The 16,051-nt window shown below is 34.1% G+C and overlaps 1 protein-coding gene and 1 long non-coding RNA gene across 2 annotated transcripts; both read left to right on the plus strand.

Moving 5' to 3' along the window:
- Nucleotides 1-750: 750 nt before the first annotated feature.
- LOC113286464 lies at nt 751-1,377 on the plus strand. Its single transcript, XR_003329308.1, has 2 exons — nt 751-897; nt 1,050-1,377. It is a non-coding gene; the product is annotated as an uncharacterized LOC113286464 (long non-coding RNA).
- A 5,448-nt stretch (nt 1,378-6,825) lies between these two features.
- Nucleotides 6,826-8,733, plus strand: LOC113291870. Its single transcript, XM_026541354.1, has 4 exons — nt 6,826-7,706; nt 7,808-7,924; nt 8,077-8,083; nt 8,266-8,733. Exons 1-4 carry the CDS (start codon nt 6,826-6,828, stop codon nt 8,731-8,733), a joined length of 1,473 nt encoding a protein of 490 aa, XP_026397139.1.
- Nucleotides 8,734-16,051: the final 7,318 nt, after the last annotated feature.

The following is a 16,051-nucleotide window of genomic DNA, read 5'->3' on the forward strand; positions in this document are numbered from 1 at the left end:
CATCATGATGAAAACAATAACGACTCTAAATTGTCATACGCTAACGACTCTTTTTAGAGATTAACGACAGTCTATAACGACATTTCTAAAACATTAACGACTGTTTAAATCGTCAAATGCGTAACTAGAACAGTAACGACCCTTCCAAAGGGTCGTCAGGGAATTAATCATTTTTATGACGACCCAAAACTGTCGTACATTTCCGTCATTAATGAATCTTCGACAGTTTAGAGTCGTCACTTAAACAGTCTAAACATTAACGACTATTGAGAGTCGTCAATGAAAATTTTTAATACCTTGACAATTTTTCATACTATCTGGGCAAAAAAAAAGTTAGACTAAAAATTGCAGACAAAAAATCTGGAAAAAAATTAAACTCTAATTAAGTAAAATTATCACTAATTAATTAAGATTATCACTAATTAATTAAATTTTAACACTAATCATTTAGGGGCATTTTAGCCATTTAAAAAATATTTTTATAAGGGGTGATCCAAATTAGGTTCTGGTGATCTTTTTTGTCCTCTAATGCATGGCCCCAATTAATTCCGATGGCCGCCAATTAAACTAGGATTTGGAAGTGTACCCAGCAACAACCATAGCCACAATTTGTAATTGTACAAGACTGAAGACTTATCAGAAGTAACTGAGCCGCCGTGTCCGGTAGTTTCCCATCACACATTTATTTTCTTATTCTTCTCTAATGACCCTACCAGGGGACCAAACACTAGCCCCTATGTTAAAAGCCGAACGAAAATAAAAGTTATACGCGTAAGTGCAACTCATTTTGTTTCAGAGCAATGGCGTCCTTAACTGGAAGACAAAGAAGTCGGCCAATGATAAAAATCACCATACTTCTCCTTACAGCTTCCATCCTCCTAATAGCCATCAATACAAGTACGTACTTTATAATCGCATGTGATGTAAAGATAGTTTGATCTTTAGTTAGTTAAATCTGAGATGCATGACTAACTAATAATTAGCCGTTAGGTATTACTATTCATGTATTTTATTTATGTTTGATCCAGGATTTATTTATTTATTTGCAGCTGCCCTATACCAATTATCTTCACCACTATCAAATCCACCCCATCCTTTCCGTCCAGCAGTTTCACCTCACCAGTTAAATAGTACAGGATAAGTTGGATGGACGAAGATGATATTGTGCCTCTTTTTTGTTAAGAGATGCTATACAACATATTTATTCTCATGTTCTGGTCGCTAAGTAATTCAAATAAATCATGAGAGCATGGAAGTTATGTGATATGAATAAGGAGAATAAGATGAAGAAGATTCTCCAAAAAAAAATCTAAAGCTTTTTATTTTAAATCGTTAATGTCTAGACATAAATGGAGCAATATAAATTCCAAGTTTACATGTTGTAAAATTCCACTTGTTTATAAATTTGAAAATTTGACTTATATATAATTCAACAAGTAATGTCGAAGATTAAGCTTATATTCTTATTTCACACTTACAATAAATTAGAACATACATTAATAATATGGTTTAGGTAAAAATGCTTTGTTGTGATTAAAAGCTGAATCAAGTTCAATTTCTAGAACTTCTAGTTCCGTAGAGAATATTCAAATCAATAGGAATTGTTTTACAAAGTTTAGAATACATATTAATAATTGCACAGGTTTAAATAGTCTCAAATCTAAAAAAATGATGCATTGGCTATGTACGTTTAAGACTTGGGCAACCAATTTGAGTCCTGCACCGCACGGGTGCACATATAGTTTAACTAATAAATTAGAAAATCCATTTTTTTTCTTCTGTCTCTTCTCTCACCTTCTCAAAAACCTAGGAAAAAAACTCATCATCTTCTTCCTCCTTTGCTCATGTCTAGTCCTTAAAGAGCTAGGTCTAAGCCAATATTGGTTGTTTTTAATTTTATTTTATAGAGTTGACGTTATCTAAGAGTTGTCTCATCCTTTTTCTGTAATTTTCTTCGCTGGTAGAATGATTCGATCATCTACACATTTATAGTGTTTCTTTTTATATTTGTTCGTGATTCATTTTTTTTGGATACAAGTACATCGATGATTCGACGGAGGAAAAACCAAGTTCTTCTTCAACAGAATAATAGATCTAAGGTTTTCGTGCTTCTCGTTATACATGAGTTTTTGAAAAAATCACTCCTCTCTAATAAGAGTATCTTTTTTCCTAAAAGAAAATCAATCAAAATGGTCGAACTGTGATTTCGAGTACCATTCCCTCTCCGATCTCTCCGTATAAGATTTGGGTGCTACTTTTGTAGATCGCTTTTTCTCTTCGTGATTTATTACGTTTTACATCTTTCGTTGTATTTGTTTCATGTTTATGATGTACTTATTTTTCTCGAAAACCATCATGTAAACGTTTCTTAGTGGAATGAAATACTAATGGTTGATTATCAAAATAAAAATAAAAAAATAAATTAATTAATTAAAACTTACATTTATACTTTTTGTTTATTTATGTTTAAAGCTTCATATATTAATAAAATAACCGTTACGGCGAGTCAGCTCGGTTACAAGACTGACCAGGGGATTAAAAACAAACCTAGATTCATCAAGCATACAACCAACACAGTTACACCATTTTACAACATCAACAGGTAGCCTATTTTCAAGAAAACATCTACCAATCCTATTCAGATTCATAAGTAACAAGGCTAGTTTAAATGGCCTGACCTGGATTAAGAATATCACATCCATATCATTAAGCAAATCTATAGCACATATATTAGTATCCGAAGATCCAATCATTTCTCAATGTTTCTTCAAATCTACAATAACACAATTGACAATGGAGTAATAAGATACATAGATCCCACCAACAGTCAATGGTTTTTCCATACATACAAAAGTACAGGTAACACAAATAAGCAAAATTGGTTATCCTAGGGATGAATCGTACTGGATATGTCCCGAGGCTTCATCCAACTCGGTTTTCTGAATCTATGTGTTGTTGGTGTTCTTGTTGCTGCAGGTGTCTTAGGAAAAGTTCTTGATGTTGGTGGTGTTAGAGGTCTTTTGATGTTGCTTCTTGTGCTTCTGATCATCTTCAAAACAAACTTAACAAATCCCTAGTAAAACCCCAACAACACAGGTTTAAGATTGATCTAAAAAGTAAAAAAGAAAACAAAACCGAACTAAATATTTAGTGTAGAAACAAGAAAGAAAAGAAAATAGATAGGAAGTTTGCATGCCAAAGATTGATAAGATATTATCTTCCCAAATCTTCTTCAAAGAGGAGAAATCTGGGAAAGAAAAAGTTCAGTTTGAGGAGATTTTTCTGAAGCGAGGAGATAAAGAGAGAAGTATACTTACTTACATTTAGACTTGAGTTGACAATTTAGAAACTAAAACATAAAAACAGGTTATATTTGGGAAATACTCTTAAAATAAAACATGCAATCGGGGGATACTAAAACTAATTGGGGAATATGAATTAATATCCATATCCAATAGTTTCGGCTAAGGGGTGACTTTTGGGTATGAAAATACTAAAATACTCTTTAGTATTTTAACTTCTCTTTTCCTTCCCTTTTCTTCCCCTTCTCTGCCAGCGGCTCCTCTCTATGATTTTTATTTTCTCCATCATCGCGGTCTTATCGTTGTTTAAAAAAAAAATCGGTGATTAATCAATTATATATATATGTATGTATATATATACATATGCCTCCTTGAAAAAAACATAATCATCGATTTGTTTTAAAATAATTTGTTTAGGTTTGAGTCAAAAATTGTAACTGAAGATTTTCACTCTCAGTTAATATCGGCATTGTATCCATGATGAATACAATGTTGGTTTTGCGTACCATCATAGTTTTAGTTTGAACACCATGTCGTTTTACTATGCCGACACTGTTTTCAGTATGAATACCATGCCGAAAATATCAATTGTCGGCATGCTCGATAAAAATCTATCAATGCCGATATCCAAGTGAAAAAAACTGAAGTCTCTGGGAAATTTGCATCATGTGTTGGCGCACAAAGTTAAGAAATGTACCATGCCGACATCACTACCAGCATGCTTGATAATGAACTTTCTGTGCCGGCAGTGTACTTAAAATTTCAAAATTGGGGGATATTGTGTATCGGTATGGTGAAAGTATGAAACCATGCCGATTTGGTCCCTGCTGGCATGGTATTCATACTTTTACCATGCCGGTTGAGTTTTACAGGCGTAACAATGGCGAATTCAATGAAAAAAAATCAAATTTCAATACTAAGTATGAGTAATTGGAGCACTTGTATGTTCATCTTGTTTGCTTCCTGGGTTGGTTCTTCACCTAAACCTTCATGATCATAAATATCTTGATTTAATGTTGTTACATAAACAAATTCAATGGTAATGATTTAATCTAATTATTATCAAACTAATCTATTAACCTAACTAACCACTAAACATGATTAGTGAGGGGTAGATTAGATATTATATAAATTACCCGGATAGGGGGTGACCTTGATTTACTATTTAAATTATGTTTTTGTCCTTTTCCTCTATCCCCCAATTAATTTAACTATCCCCCAATCGCGCGTTCTTAAAATATGATAACAACTTCCATATTGTGGAGCCACTCTGTCCAACAGTTTTGTTCAAGATCTATCGGGAATTTACCAGTGCCTTATGTTCGGACCCGCTCGTATTACCATAGCAATATACAAATTAACCTCCTTATTGATTACAAGAAATGAAGGTTCAACGCATTCGCATCACGATTGTGGAGGTTCATTCTTTCTTCTTGAAATTTTAAAATATGTTTTCCCAAAATGGCATGGCTTGGAGTGCACTAACGGTAGGATGTTGAGTAAAAAAACACAATTCCTGTAAATACGCTCATCTTTTCCAATAGTAAATTTGGCACTCCACCTTCTTATTTGATTTCGCACATCCACCTGGTTAACAAATCTTTGATTTTTGGTGGCATGTTAGCTTTCTATAAACTCAGCCATGTTCGTATTTTAATTTGTTTTTTAAAGAAATTTTTTTTTGAAAAATTAGAAAAGTTATGAATAGTATGGAAGAGGTGTGAGTTGATTTTGGAACTAAATAATTATAAGGGATAAAATATGAAACTTTGAATGATGAAACACAGAGCGACGACCACAACGTCAAACAATAGTCTTTACATGGATGGCGTTGAACTGACCAACGAGTACTCTTTTATATCATTCAATAATTAAGACTTGATTGCTCGTTAGTCACTCTATCACACCAATTTCCGACACCCGTGGTGGAAGCAAAAATGACAAATTATGTCATTCGGTATGTACATAAGAACAGACCTAAATAACTTATTTCATCATAATTTTATGACATGTTTGGATGTTGGAAACAAAAATTAACTTTACTAGCCATAAATAAAAAGTTCAAGTGAAAAAAATTGTGGTAATTGAATATATATCCTTACTTTTGATGGGTTTTACAAATATCCTTATCACACAATAAATATATCTCTCTCCTTGTACAAGCCCATCATGGGCCCAACAACAAATTAGGGACTTCCAAATATACCCCCAATATATATTTGGATAACAAAATTAAATTTCAGTTATAAACAGAAATTGAAAACTGAAAGAGAGACAGCGGAGCTGCAAAGGAGCTGCAGACGAGCTGAGAATCGAAAAAAAATTGAATTTTTTTCTGTGAAATCTACGAGAGTCGCAAACGGATATTTAAATTATTCTTCTCCTCCTTCTTATTCTTCATTAATCAACAGAATCAAATATTTGGAATCCGTATTTCAATTATTTTTAATCAACAGAAACCACTAGATCTGTTTTCTGAAACAAATTGGTAATGTTAATGTTTATTTGAAGATTCATAAAGTTGTTTTTGATGATTGCATGTTCGTTTCATAGATTTCATTGTCAACTTTTGTTTTCAGTGTTTGTTTTTTGTTGTTGTTTGCAGAGATAGTGATTTATGTTGGAACATTGATTTCGTGGTTATTCCATTAGATTGATTGGTTGATATTGATATAGTTTGATATCGAGATCCTGATTCATCTCTTAAACATGTACGATTTATATTTTTTCAATTTTTATTTGTATGATAATGGTAAATGCTTAGACGTTGACGAATCACTTACTATATGAATCTTGTTTGTGAAGAAATTTAGACACTCTACTGATTATGTTTGTGATGAAATGGACATATTCTTTTGGATCAACTTTGGTTGTTGATACAAAAACTGTGATGATTTTTTGGGTCAACTGTTGTTGTTGATCCAAGTTTCTGAACACAATATGCTTTTATCTTGTGTTTTTATTTCTTTTGTAGGTTACAGGTAATCATTATGCATCATTTATTTTCATTATTTAGCTTTTATTTTAGGTTTCTCACATTCTACATTGAATTTAACTTTCACGAGGGGCGTGGGCCCCGAGTGAGGTGCGAAGTAATACTATTTGTAACTTAGGGTAGTTTAGGCTGTTTCCTTTTTGGTTTGCAGTGAAATTCATGCTTTAACTATCTTTTAAACAGATTTATTACACAGATTTATTGGATCAACTGTTATTGTTTACACATATTTATTGGATCAACTGTCATTGTTGACCCAAAAAACTATGATTGCTTACACAGATTTATTGGATCAACAGTTATTGTTTACACATATTTATTGGATCAATTATCATTGTTGACCCAAAAAACTATGATTGCTACACAGATTTATTGGATCAATTGTGATTGTTTACACATATTTATTGGATCAACTGTGATTGTTGACCCAAAAAACTGTGATTATTTTCAGAACATGTGTGTCAGCTTTGGTTGTTGATCCAAATTTATGAACACCACTATATATGTTATGGTTGTTGCAGGCCAAAGATGGTGGTTGCAGAGTTCAAATTTTGCAATCAGACCGTCTCGCATCTTGTTTCAGGATCAACTACTGTCAAGGAGATGATAAGTGTGGTGAAACAAAAGTGGCCTTATGTTCCTGAAGACCTCAAACTTTTTGGTTACACTGTAGATGGGATTTCAAATGTCATCAATCACGATTTGGATTTGAGGTTTTTCATTCACTACTGCAGCTCACAAGAGATTGACTTGTTGAAGTTTAAAACACAGTTAAGGACTTGTGTTGATTCTATTTCTTCATCATCTTCTTCTGCTCCTGCTTCTTCGTCATCATCAAGTTGTATTTCCAGCTATGATGTAGTTGTTGTGGAAGACGTCACTAATGATGCGTGTTTGATCAAAAAGGTCCCGAAGAAATATGATGCTTGGGTCAACATATTAACTGGAGTAGCGCAGTTGTTTGAAGGTGGCAATTTTGAAGTTAAGGACTATTTTATAAAGTATGAAATATGTAGTGGTCGCAAATACAATTTAGTTAAGAGTGACTTTGAACGATACACTGTGGAGTGCAAGTTCAAGGAGGAGGAAAATTGTCGCTGGAGGTTTCACGCATCTATCCTTGCCAAATCAAATGGTGTATTCCAATGCAAGAGATATATTGCAGAGCATTCATGTAGTTTAGCTTGTTCTGATCCATCAAAAGTTCGGATGAGAAAATCGTTTATGAAGAATATATTGTCAGATGATTTACGAACATCGAAGAAGAAGAAGACTGCTTATGATGTTATAGATTTAATCCGAATGGAATATGGAGTTGACCTCACGTATAGTCAGGCATACCATGGTTTACAATTCACCAAGCAATTTCTTTGGGGTGATGACATCAAGTCCTATTCATACTTTGTCTGGTATAAAGATGCCATTTAACAGTACAATCCTGGAAGTGTCGTCAATTTTGAGTATAATAGTGTGACGCGTCAGTTCTAAAGGTTTTTTGTTGCTTTTGAAGCTTCCATAACTGGTTTCAACAATTACTGACGTCCGATGCTATTTATCGATTGTACCTTTCTCACTGGGAAGTTCAAAGGTGGTCTTATGGTTGCTTGCGGCAAAACTGGAAACCAAGGTATGACTTTTAACTTTTGACTCTTTTTCATTTTGTATCCATGTATGTTTAAGGATATATATTAATTCAATTACCACTTTAAACTTTTTACTCATTTACTAGTTAGAATTCTTTTTTTTTAATTAGCATGTTTTTTGTTTTTGGATTTTTAGTGGTTTGGTAACCAACTTGTTCCTAAATCTATTTTTTGTTTTGAATCAACTTCTACCGTTGATCCATCAGCATGGATCAACTTCTGTTGTTGATCCAACTGAAATGGATCAACTTTGTTGTTGACACTAGTTACTGGTGCCAAATTGTATTTCAGTTTTTGGTCACTTATTTTTGTTTTTTTGTTGTAGAGATCTATCCAGCTGCATTTGGAATGGTTCCCTGTGAAAATGGTGAGAGTTGGCAATGGTTCCAATTTGAAGGGCATTATTCGTGAAGATCGTCCACTGACCATCATATCAGATTGTGGAAACGACATTTTGAAGCATGTGCCTGAAGTCTTCCCAAATGCTTACCATTCGTACTATTTGTATCATATGAAAGGAAATATTCTTGTTCCAAAGGGCAAGAGTACACAAACTGCAGTCAAGTTATTCGAAGAGTGTTACACTGCATTAACAAAGGAAAAAATTTATGCTGCTGCGAAGAGTATGAGTAATCTTAAGTTGAATTCAGTGGTTGCTTGGATGATGAAGATTTCATTCGAGAATTGGGCTTCTCATGCATTTCTAGTAGAAAGGTGGGGTGAGAACACATCTAATATTGCTGAGAGTTTTAATAACTTTATTAAGCATGATAAAGCCGCTTCCAGCACTTGAGCTTGTCGATGTTATTCGTATTAAGGTAATGGAGCAGAATTACAAGAGGTTATTGGAGTCTAGCAAGTGGACTACAAGGCTTACTCCTCGTATGCAAGCAAGGTTTAACAAGAGGATAAAAGACTGCCGTTCATACAAGTTTCAGAGATCAAGTGAGAAAGTATTTGATATTATTTCTCTAACATGAAAGCATACTGCGACTTGGATTCTAGGACTTGCAGCTGCAAATGGTGGAAAAAACATAGCTTTCCTTGCACTCATGCAATGAAAGCAATGTTACATATTGGAAATGATGAACCGTACAAGTACATCATCCCTTACTATACTTCTGATTACCATAGAAGGTTGTACTCTCGACCCATATATCTTATACCTGACTCTGAGAAGCCACCTGGAATTAATGAAAATGGGTATGTTTTGCCTCCCAATGGTGGTTGATAACGAGGTGGAATGCCTAAAGGTGTTAGGTATAGGGGTTGTCGTGAAAAGGTTGTGTGGTCAACGTGAGATGCTCACCTTTCACAACCGTCGAACATGTCGCAGAGCTCCTTTGGCTCCTCGTGCACCAAGTTTCGCAAGGAGTCTCATTCCGAGATGATCAACTTCTTGAAGAGGATGTTGTTCTGAAGTGTTTTTGGTGTTTTCATATTCTGAACAACTTATTTTAGGTTTCTGACTAGTTGGCTTTTTTTTATGCTTTTTTGGTTTGGACTTGTTATTTTTTTTAATGACATACATTCTTATTTGTTTTTATGAATTTTATTCTTTTGTTTCTTAAGTATATGTCAGTTGGTAGGTTACAGGTTTATTGATTTTATAGGAAACATACTTATATAAATGGTATCAACTGCAGTTGTTAATCCAACTTAAATGGATCAACAATGGTTGTTGACACACAAAACAAAACAAAAAGTGGCATGGTTTTACCTGTAACATTCATTCATAATCATACCAATAATACATTCATAATGGTTCATAATAATATATTCATTCATAATCAGACCTACAATTAGATTTACTTACTAAGATAGATTCTTTAAAACTACAATTTGATTTTCTTTACAGACCATGAACAGACTATGACATCAAGCTCACTCTAATGGTTCAACTGAGTATTGCATTATTTCTTTAATAGAATCAGTAGCAGAATTAGGAAGTTGGATTATTTTTTTAACAGAGTCAGTAGCTGAATCAGGAAGTTGTTCTGGTCTCTTCCATGCACCCAATTATGCCAAGATTCTTGCTGCAATCTTCACTCTCTTCTTGTTCAACTTCTCATCCAAGTTGGTGATGTCAGATAGGTGTTCACAATTTCCACGCTTTACCAAATTCTTCAAGTACATGCAAGTGTGCAATGCACAATCGCATTCGTCTTGTGCTGGTACATTGTAGTGTGAAAAGCTTGTCTCTATATCACTACTTGTCTCTGTATATTTGTGGCCCATTTCATTCAGCAATTTAGCCATTGGTACTATCATCACAAGATACTGCCAATTGTAAGCCGGATTGCGCCTTGCAGAGTTGTACACTATCCATTTTCCTTTTACTTATGCGAGCACCACCCAATAGTATCCAACACCTTCCTGATCAGTCAAGCACATTGGTATAATGAGGTATGTGTCCTCAACATTCCCTGTGTAACTTTTCCTTAGATTTTCTGGAATCCCACATCTCTCTACCTTTGCTATATTTTTCGAGGCTATTGCGATTCCCAATATTGGATCAATATATTTTCAAATATATTAGTTTGCCATATTATAAATCATCTTAACTAGAGAACAACATATCATAACTAGTAAATTTCATGTTCCTATAATTTTACACCTATATAAATTTCAACTACCATTGTACACACATAAAATCACCAAGATTATTATGGCAATCCATTTGATAAAACCAAGATTTTATGTTACTTACATAATCATTTGTTGAGAGAATAATGTGGTTCTTATATTCTGGTTTATCCGGCGATTCCATCTTTGATTTCAGCATGGTGATGTAGTAATCAATAATCTCACCGTGAGTGTTTTGATTATTAATTAGACACTTTATATGCTTTCCATTAATGATTACTTCCAAATCAAGATTGCAGAAATAAAAACTATAAGCTTTGTCGCTGCATTTTCAACAAAAAAAATGAATATGTTATTAAAAAGAACTGGCATAACCCAAAAAGGAACTACGTGATCTGAGGTGAATTACATACCATTCAGTTGCATTCTTAAAGAATGGCTGGATGAGTTTTTTTTCCTCCTCACTGCATGATTTCTACAATTTTAGTCTTTGTGGATTTATCAGTTTTTTGGTTCGGGTGGTGTGACGTCAATGTAATTTTCGAGGTCAATTATTTCCCTTTGATTCTCCCCCTTCTTCTTTTTTCCTTTTCCACCTTTTCTTTGTGCCCTTTTACGCTTAGGAGGTGTTTGACTTCGAAGTTTATAGTCTTTCTTTTTGGCATTTCTCCTTTCTTCACCCGTTTGACAAGAGAACTGACCTGCTGTTGTTGTCTATCTGATGCTTTTGTATCTTTGGATTGTTCCTCTAATTCGGCTTCCTCTTCAGTTTTCTCTTCAACTACATATACATTATACAATTGGTTCAACCCTTGCCGTATTGCAGTTCCTGATGTAGTGTCAGAACAATCCTCTTCTGTTTCTTGTGTTCGACTTTCATTTACTGCGTCCATTATTGCACCGAAACTCGGTGTAGTACCTGTATGCATATACCCAGATGCATCTAGTTTTATTGTTGTAATTGGAGGAGTTTCATACACAACCAATAGCACCTCCACTTCCTCTTTGTTCTTCTCATAATTTTGTTCAACAAACAAATTCTTCTCTTCTATTTACATGCCATCATTCTCTTCTACTATTCCAACGGATATTCCAATGTTTTCTACCACAAAATTGAGTTCTAAATCATCAGCTTCCTTTATTTTTCTTCCCGCATCAAAGTCGTCCCCTCCAATTCTCCAAAGATTTGTTAGTTTTCGGTTCTTCCTGCATCTTCATTGCACTTTCAAAACCCTTCCGCCAAAACCTTTCTTGAGTTCCCAAAGTACTTGGAGTTCCATATGACAACGACTCGTTCATTTCTTGAGTGTCTTCATTATTCACAGCCACTGAATCTTTGACTTCCATGTTTACTTTCGTTTCATTCCCATCTGTTGGTTAATCGTTCGCTGCAGAGTTCATTTCATCTTCATTCCCCTTTCTAGATGATTCTCCATCTTGTTTCTGAGTGAACACATTTTCCAAATCATAAAATTCCTTCCCTGTATACTTTGATTTGGTAGTTGTCATTCCTTCCTGAAATACCTTTTCTTTTTCTTCCCATTCCTTTATGTACCTGTTAATCTCAGCAAGTCGCTCCGTATCTCCAGCTTGCAACACTACTTTGTCTTTCTTTCTCTCATACAGATTTCTCAAGAAGATCGTGTTGTTGACAAAAATTTTACTTTCATCCTTTCCTATGTAATGAATTCCGTGCTTGTCACATTCAAGAAACAAGTTTTCTTCCTCTAGTTCCTTTATCTTATTCCTCCCTTCTTCCAGTTCTCTTGCAGGTGCCAATAGGTCAATTAAATAGTTATCATCAATAGACACTGGATCAACACAGTCTTGATGAAACTGCGAAGCATGATCAATACAAATCAAAATAGTGTAGATACTAAAACTGGATCAACATTGGTAGTTGACCCCATTCACTTGGATCAACTTTCATTGTTTATCCACAAAAAAACTGACACTAAAACTGGATCGACATTGATTGTTGACCCATTCACATGGATCAACTTCCATTGTTGATCCACAAAAATCAGACATTAAAACTGGATCAACATTGGTTGTTGACCCCATTCACTTGGATCAACTTCCATGGTTGGTCCACAAAAAACTTACACTAAAACTGGATCAACATTGGTTGTTGACCCCATTCACTTAGATCAGCTTCCATTATTGATCCACAAAAAAACTGGGACATTTGTAATAGTAAAGATAAATATAGTAAAAAAAAATTACTTGATGCAGGAACCAAGTCATATCATTTTTCTTCTTTTTGATTTTCTTGCCAAAATCAGATACAAGCTTCTTGCACAATGTGTACTGGTTCCATTGTAGGAATCTCGGAGTTGAATTTTCAAAATTCTCCCTTTGTTGATGTACTTATCGGTATGTTCGGAGAACCAACACTGCATAATATAAACAATAAGGTTAGTTTTATCCAACAGTATGCATTTCACTCTCTACAACAATAAACATTTTACTTTTACGAAATGAACATTTTTTCTTACCATTAGGAGAGTTGTGCAGCCAGCGATAGCTCCTTGTCCCCCTTTCTTTTTTGTCAAGTTCGAAATCAAGTATTCTACAATGCGATCCGTCCATGACACTTTGTCCATTAGTAAAATATGAGGTAACAATTTCTTTGGAAAGCTTGTAGTTCCAGCATTTGGCAATAAGAAAACCGTACATAACCACATAGAAAAAAGTCTCACAAAATGCTCTGGATCAGACTCATCTTCTGCTGCCTTTTTCAGTTTGCTTACAACTTCCTTCGTCGTTATTGCGGCTGGACAATCTGCTGGTTTTTCTATTCTGAACTTTTTATTTAAAAAGTCGTTGTAGTCAAGCCCTTTCTTTGGTTTCAGTTTCTGCTGCAATTCTTCACTTTCTATAAGTCTTCTCATCTTGAATATCAAAGCGAAATCTCTTGCTTCTAGAGAGCACTCTTCGGATTCTCCAAATTTGAACTTTCTGGTTTCTTTATTAAATGCACTCATCAGCAGCTGCATTGCAAGATTATTCTTCTTCAACCATTTATCATTTATAATTTTTGACTTATGTCTGTTACGTAGAATGGGCTGACTAAGTTCCAGAATGGACATTCCTTCAGTGCTTGTGCAAATATCGGTTTCTTCTTATTATTTTCATCTTCTACTTCAAACTTTTTGTATAGAAAATTCCCCATTTCAGCCAATGGTTGGAGACCTGCTTTGAATTTTTTTTCTTTCACTCTTGACTTGCCTGCATACATGAAACTCAAATCTTTTTTTTTCTTTTCGATTTTTAAACAACTTATTTTATATACCAGCACAAGTATTCAAATAATAGTTTTTACCTTTGAGCTCTTTCTCTGGTTTGCCCTCTTTTGATGCTTCTTCTTTTTCAGATTTATTTTCCTCTTCTTCTGACCCTTGATCCTCTTCATCTGATTCTTCTTGCTCTTCTTCATAGGATTCTGATTCTGATTCTTCTGATTCTTCCTCAATTACCTTCTTGTTTTTCACCTTTCATTGTGGTTCTGCTTTGATTTTTTTTTCTTTTTCCATTGACCCGCCTGCATACATGAAACTCAATCATTTTCACTTTGTTTTCAATTTTTTAAACAACATAGTTAGATATACCTGCAAAAATATTACAATCTATGTTTTTACCTTTCAGGACTTTCTTTGGTTTCCCTTTTCTGCTTCTTTTTCAGATTTATTTTCCTCTTCTTCCGACTCTTGATCATCTTCATCTGATTCTCCTTGCCCTTCTTCTTCGGATTCTGATTGTTTTGGTTCTTCCTCAACTATCTTCTTGTGTTTCACCTTTCGTTGTTGTTCTTCATTTGTATTCACGTTCTTCCTCTTTATTGTTGCCTCTTCTTCAATTACCTTCTTGTTCTTCGCATTTTGTTTTGGTTCTTTTGCTTGCTTAATCTCTTGCATGGCATATTCATCTTGATTCTGCTTTTTTATCCTTGGTGATCTCTTAAACATTATGTTTTCTCAACCTGAGTTCAACAATTATTATAGTTAGCATTCATATTTTCATAATAGAAAACAACATAACTAGCAAACGTTTATGGATCAACTACTGTTATTGATCCCCTGAAATGGATCAACTTCTACTGTTGATCCTTTTTTATTTGGATGAACTACTGTTGTTGATACAAAAATATCTAAAAATCCTTTAGAAACACATTACCAGTAGAACAAATTTGCATACAATGGATCAACTTCTATTGTTTATCCTATTTTTATTTGGATCAACTGCTATTGTTTATCCCCTAAATTGGATCGACTTCTACTGTTGATCCAATTTTTATTTGGATCAACTACTATTGTTGATCCCCTAAATTGAACAAAAATATCTAAACCAACCAAACCTCCAGAATCACATTTTTCAACCATTTACCAGTTGAACAAATTTGCATACGAGATCACTAGCATATTCAACCTAGAAAAACACCATTTTTCAACTTCTCACATTTTTCAGCATCTGAGCAAAACATTCAAAATCAACATAACTAGCATATTCAACCTAGAAAAATCCAAAGATTTGAAGCAAAACAAAGATTTGAAGCAAAACATTCAAAATCACCAAATCATGCTTGTTTTGGCCACACAGAGAATATCAGATTTGACGAAATCTAACAAAAATCTCAAGAACTCTAACCAAAAATCAAAACTAACAAAACAAGACCAAAATAAAAAGCTTTTTTACCTGTTCAAATTGAAATCTTCAGTGAAACGAAATGAAACTTGATTATCTTTTTGTTCGCTGCTTTCTGTTGTTGATGAAAGATATACAGTTCCGTTCAACTGGTTAACTTTCAATTTCCGTTCTCCATCAGAGGCTAGTGGATTTATTCAAATGGTTTATTTTGAGTAATGGCTAGTGTATTAATGGTTTTCAGTTTTCAGATCTTGAAAGTGGGAGCGACGGAAACGAACAAGAGAGAAGAGTTAGTAGGTGAGAGAAATCGAGTAACTGAAATGAGAAGTTAATGTGTCTTATCTTGTATAATGTGAAATATATAGGGGGTATTTTAGTAATGTAATAATTCCGTATTATAATTCCTAAAATTAGTAGGGATATATTTATTTTGGGAAAGGACATATTTCTTGGGTTACAAAAGTAAAGACATATAAATAATGTACCCAAAAAAATTAACTTTACTGTTGCTAAGAGTTATACTGAAACTGAATCGCTGAAGTAAATTCTGATTTTTGAGCTTAATTTAATCGAAAACAATGACTTTTCGATAGGAAGTTTGGCACTTAAGGCCTATTCTTTCTTATGTACATTTCAAACACCAAGGTTTGCCACTTTTATACCCATTATGGGTATGATCACTTAGGCAAAGTGGAAAATATATGTTCAAAGTGTCAAATATACCACTTAGGCATACACGACCGACTTTCCAACGAGGAATAAAAGTTTCATTTCTCGGTGATCAGAAAAAAGCCACCGTTTGTCTTTCTAGTGCTCATCGCTTGACCATCTTTCTGCAATTCATTATCATACGACTAGAATTGTCTCCTTTACAAATA

The sequence above is a fragment of the Papaver somniferum genome, chromosome 6, assembly GCF_003573695.1.
Source record: "Papaver somniferum cultivar HN1 chromosome 6, ASM357369v1, whole genome shotgun sequence".
Taxonomy (NCBI): Eukaryota; Viridiplantae; Streptophyta; class Magnoliopsida; order Ranunculales; family Papaveraceae; genus Papaver; species Papaver somniferum.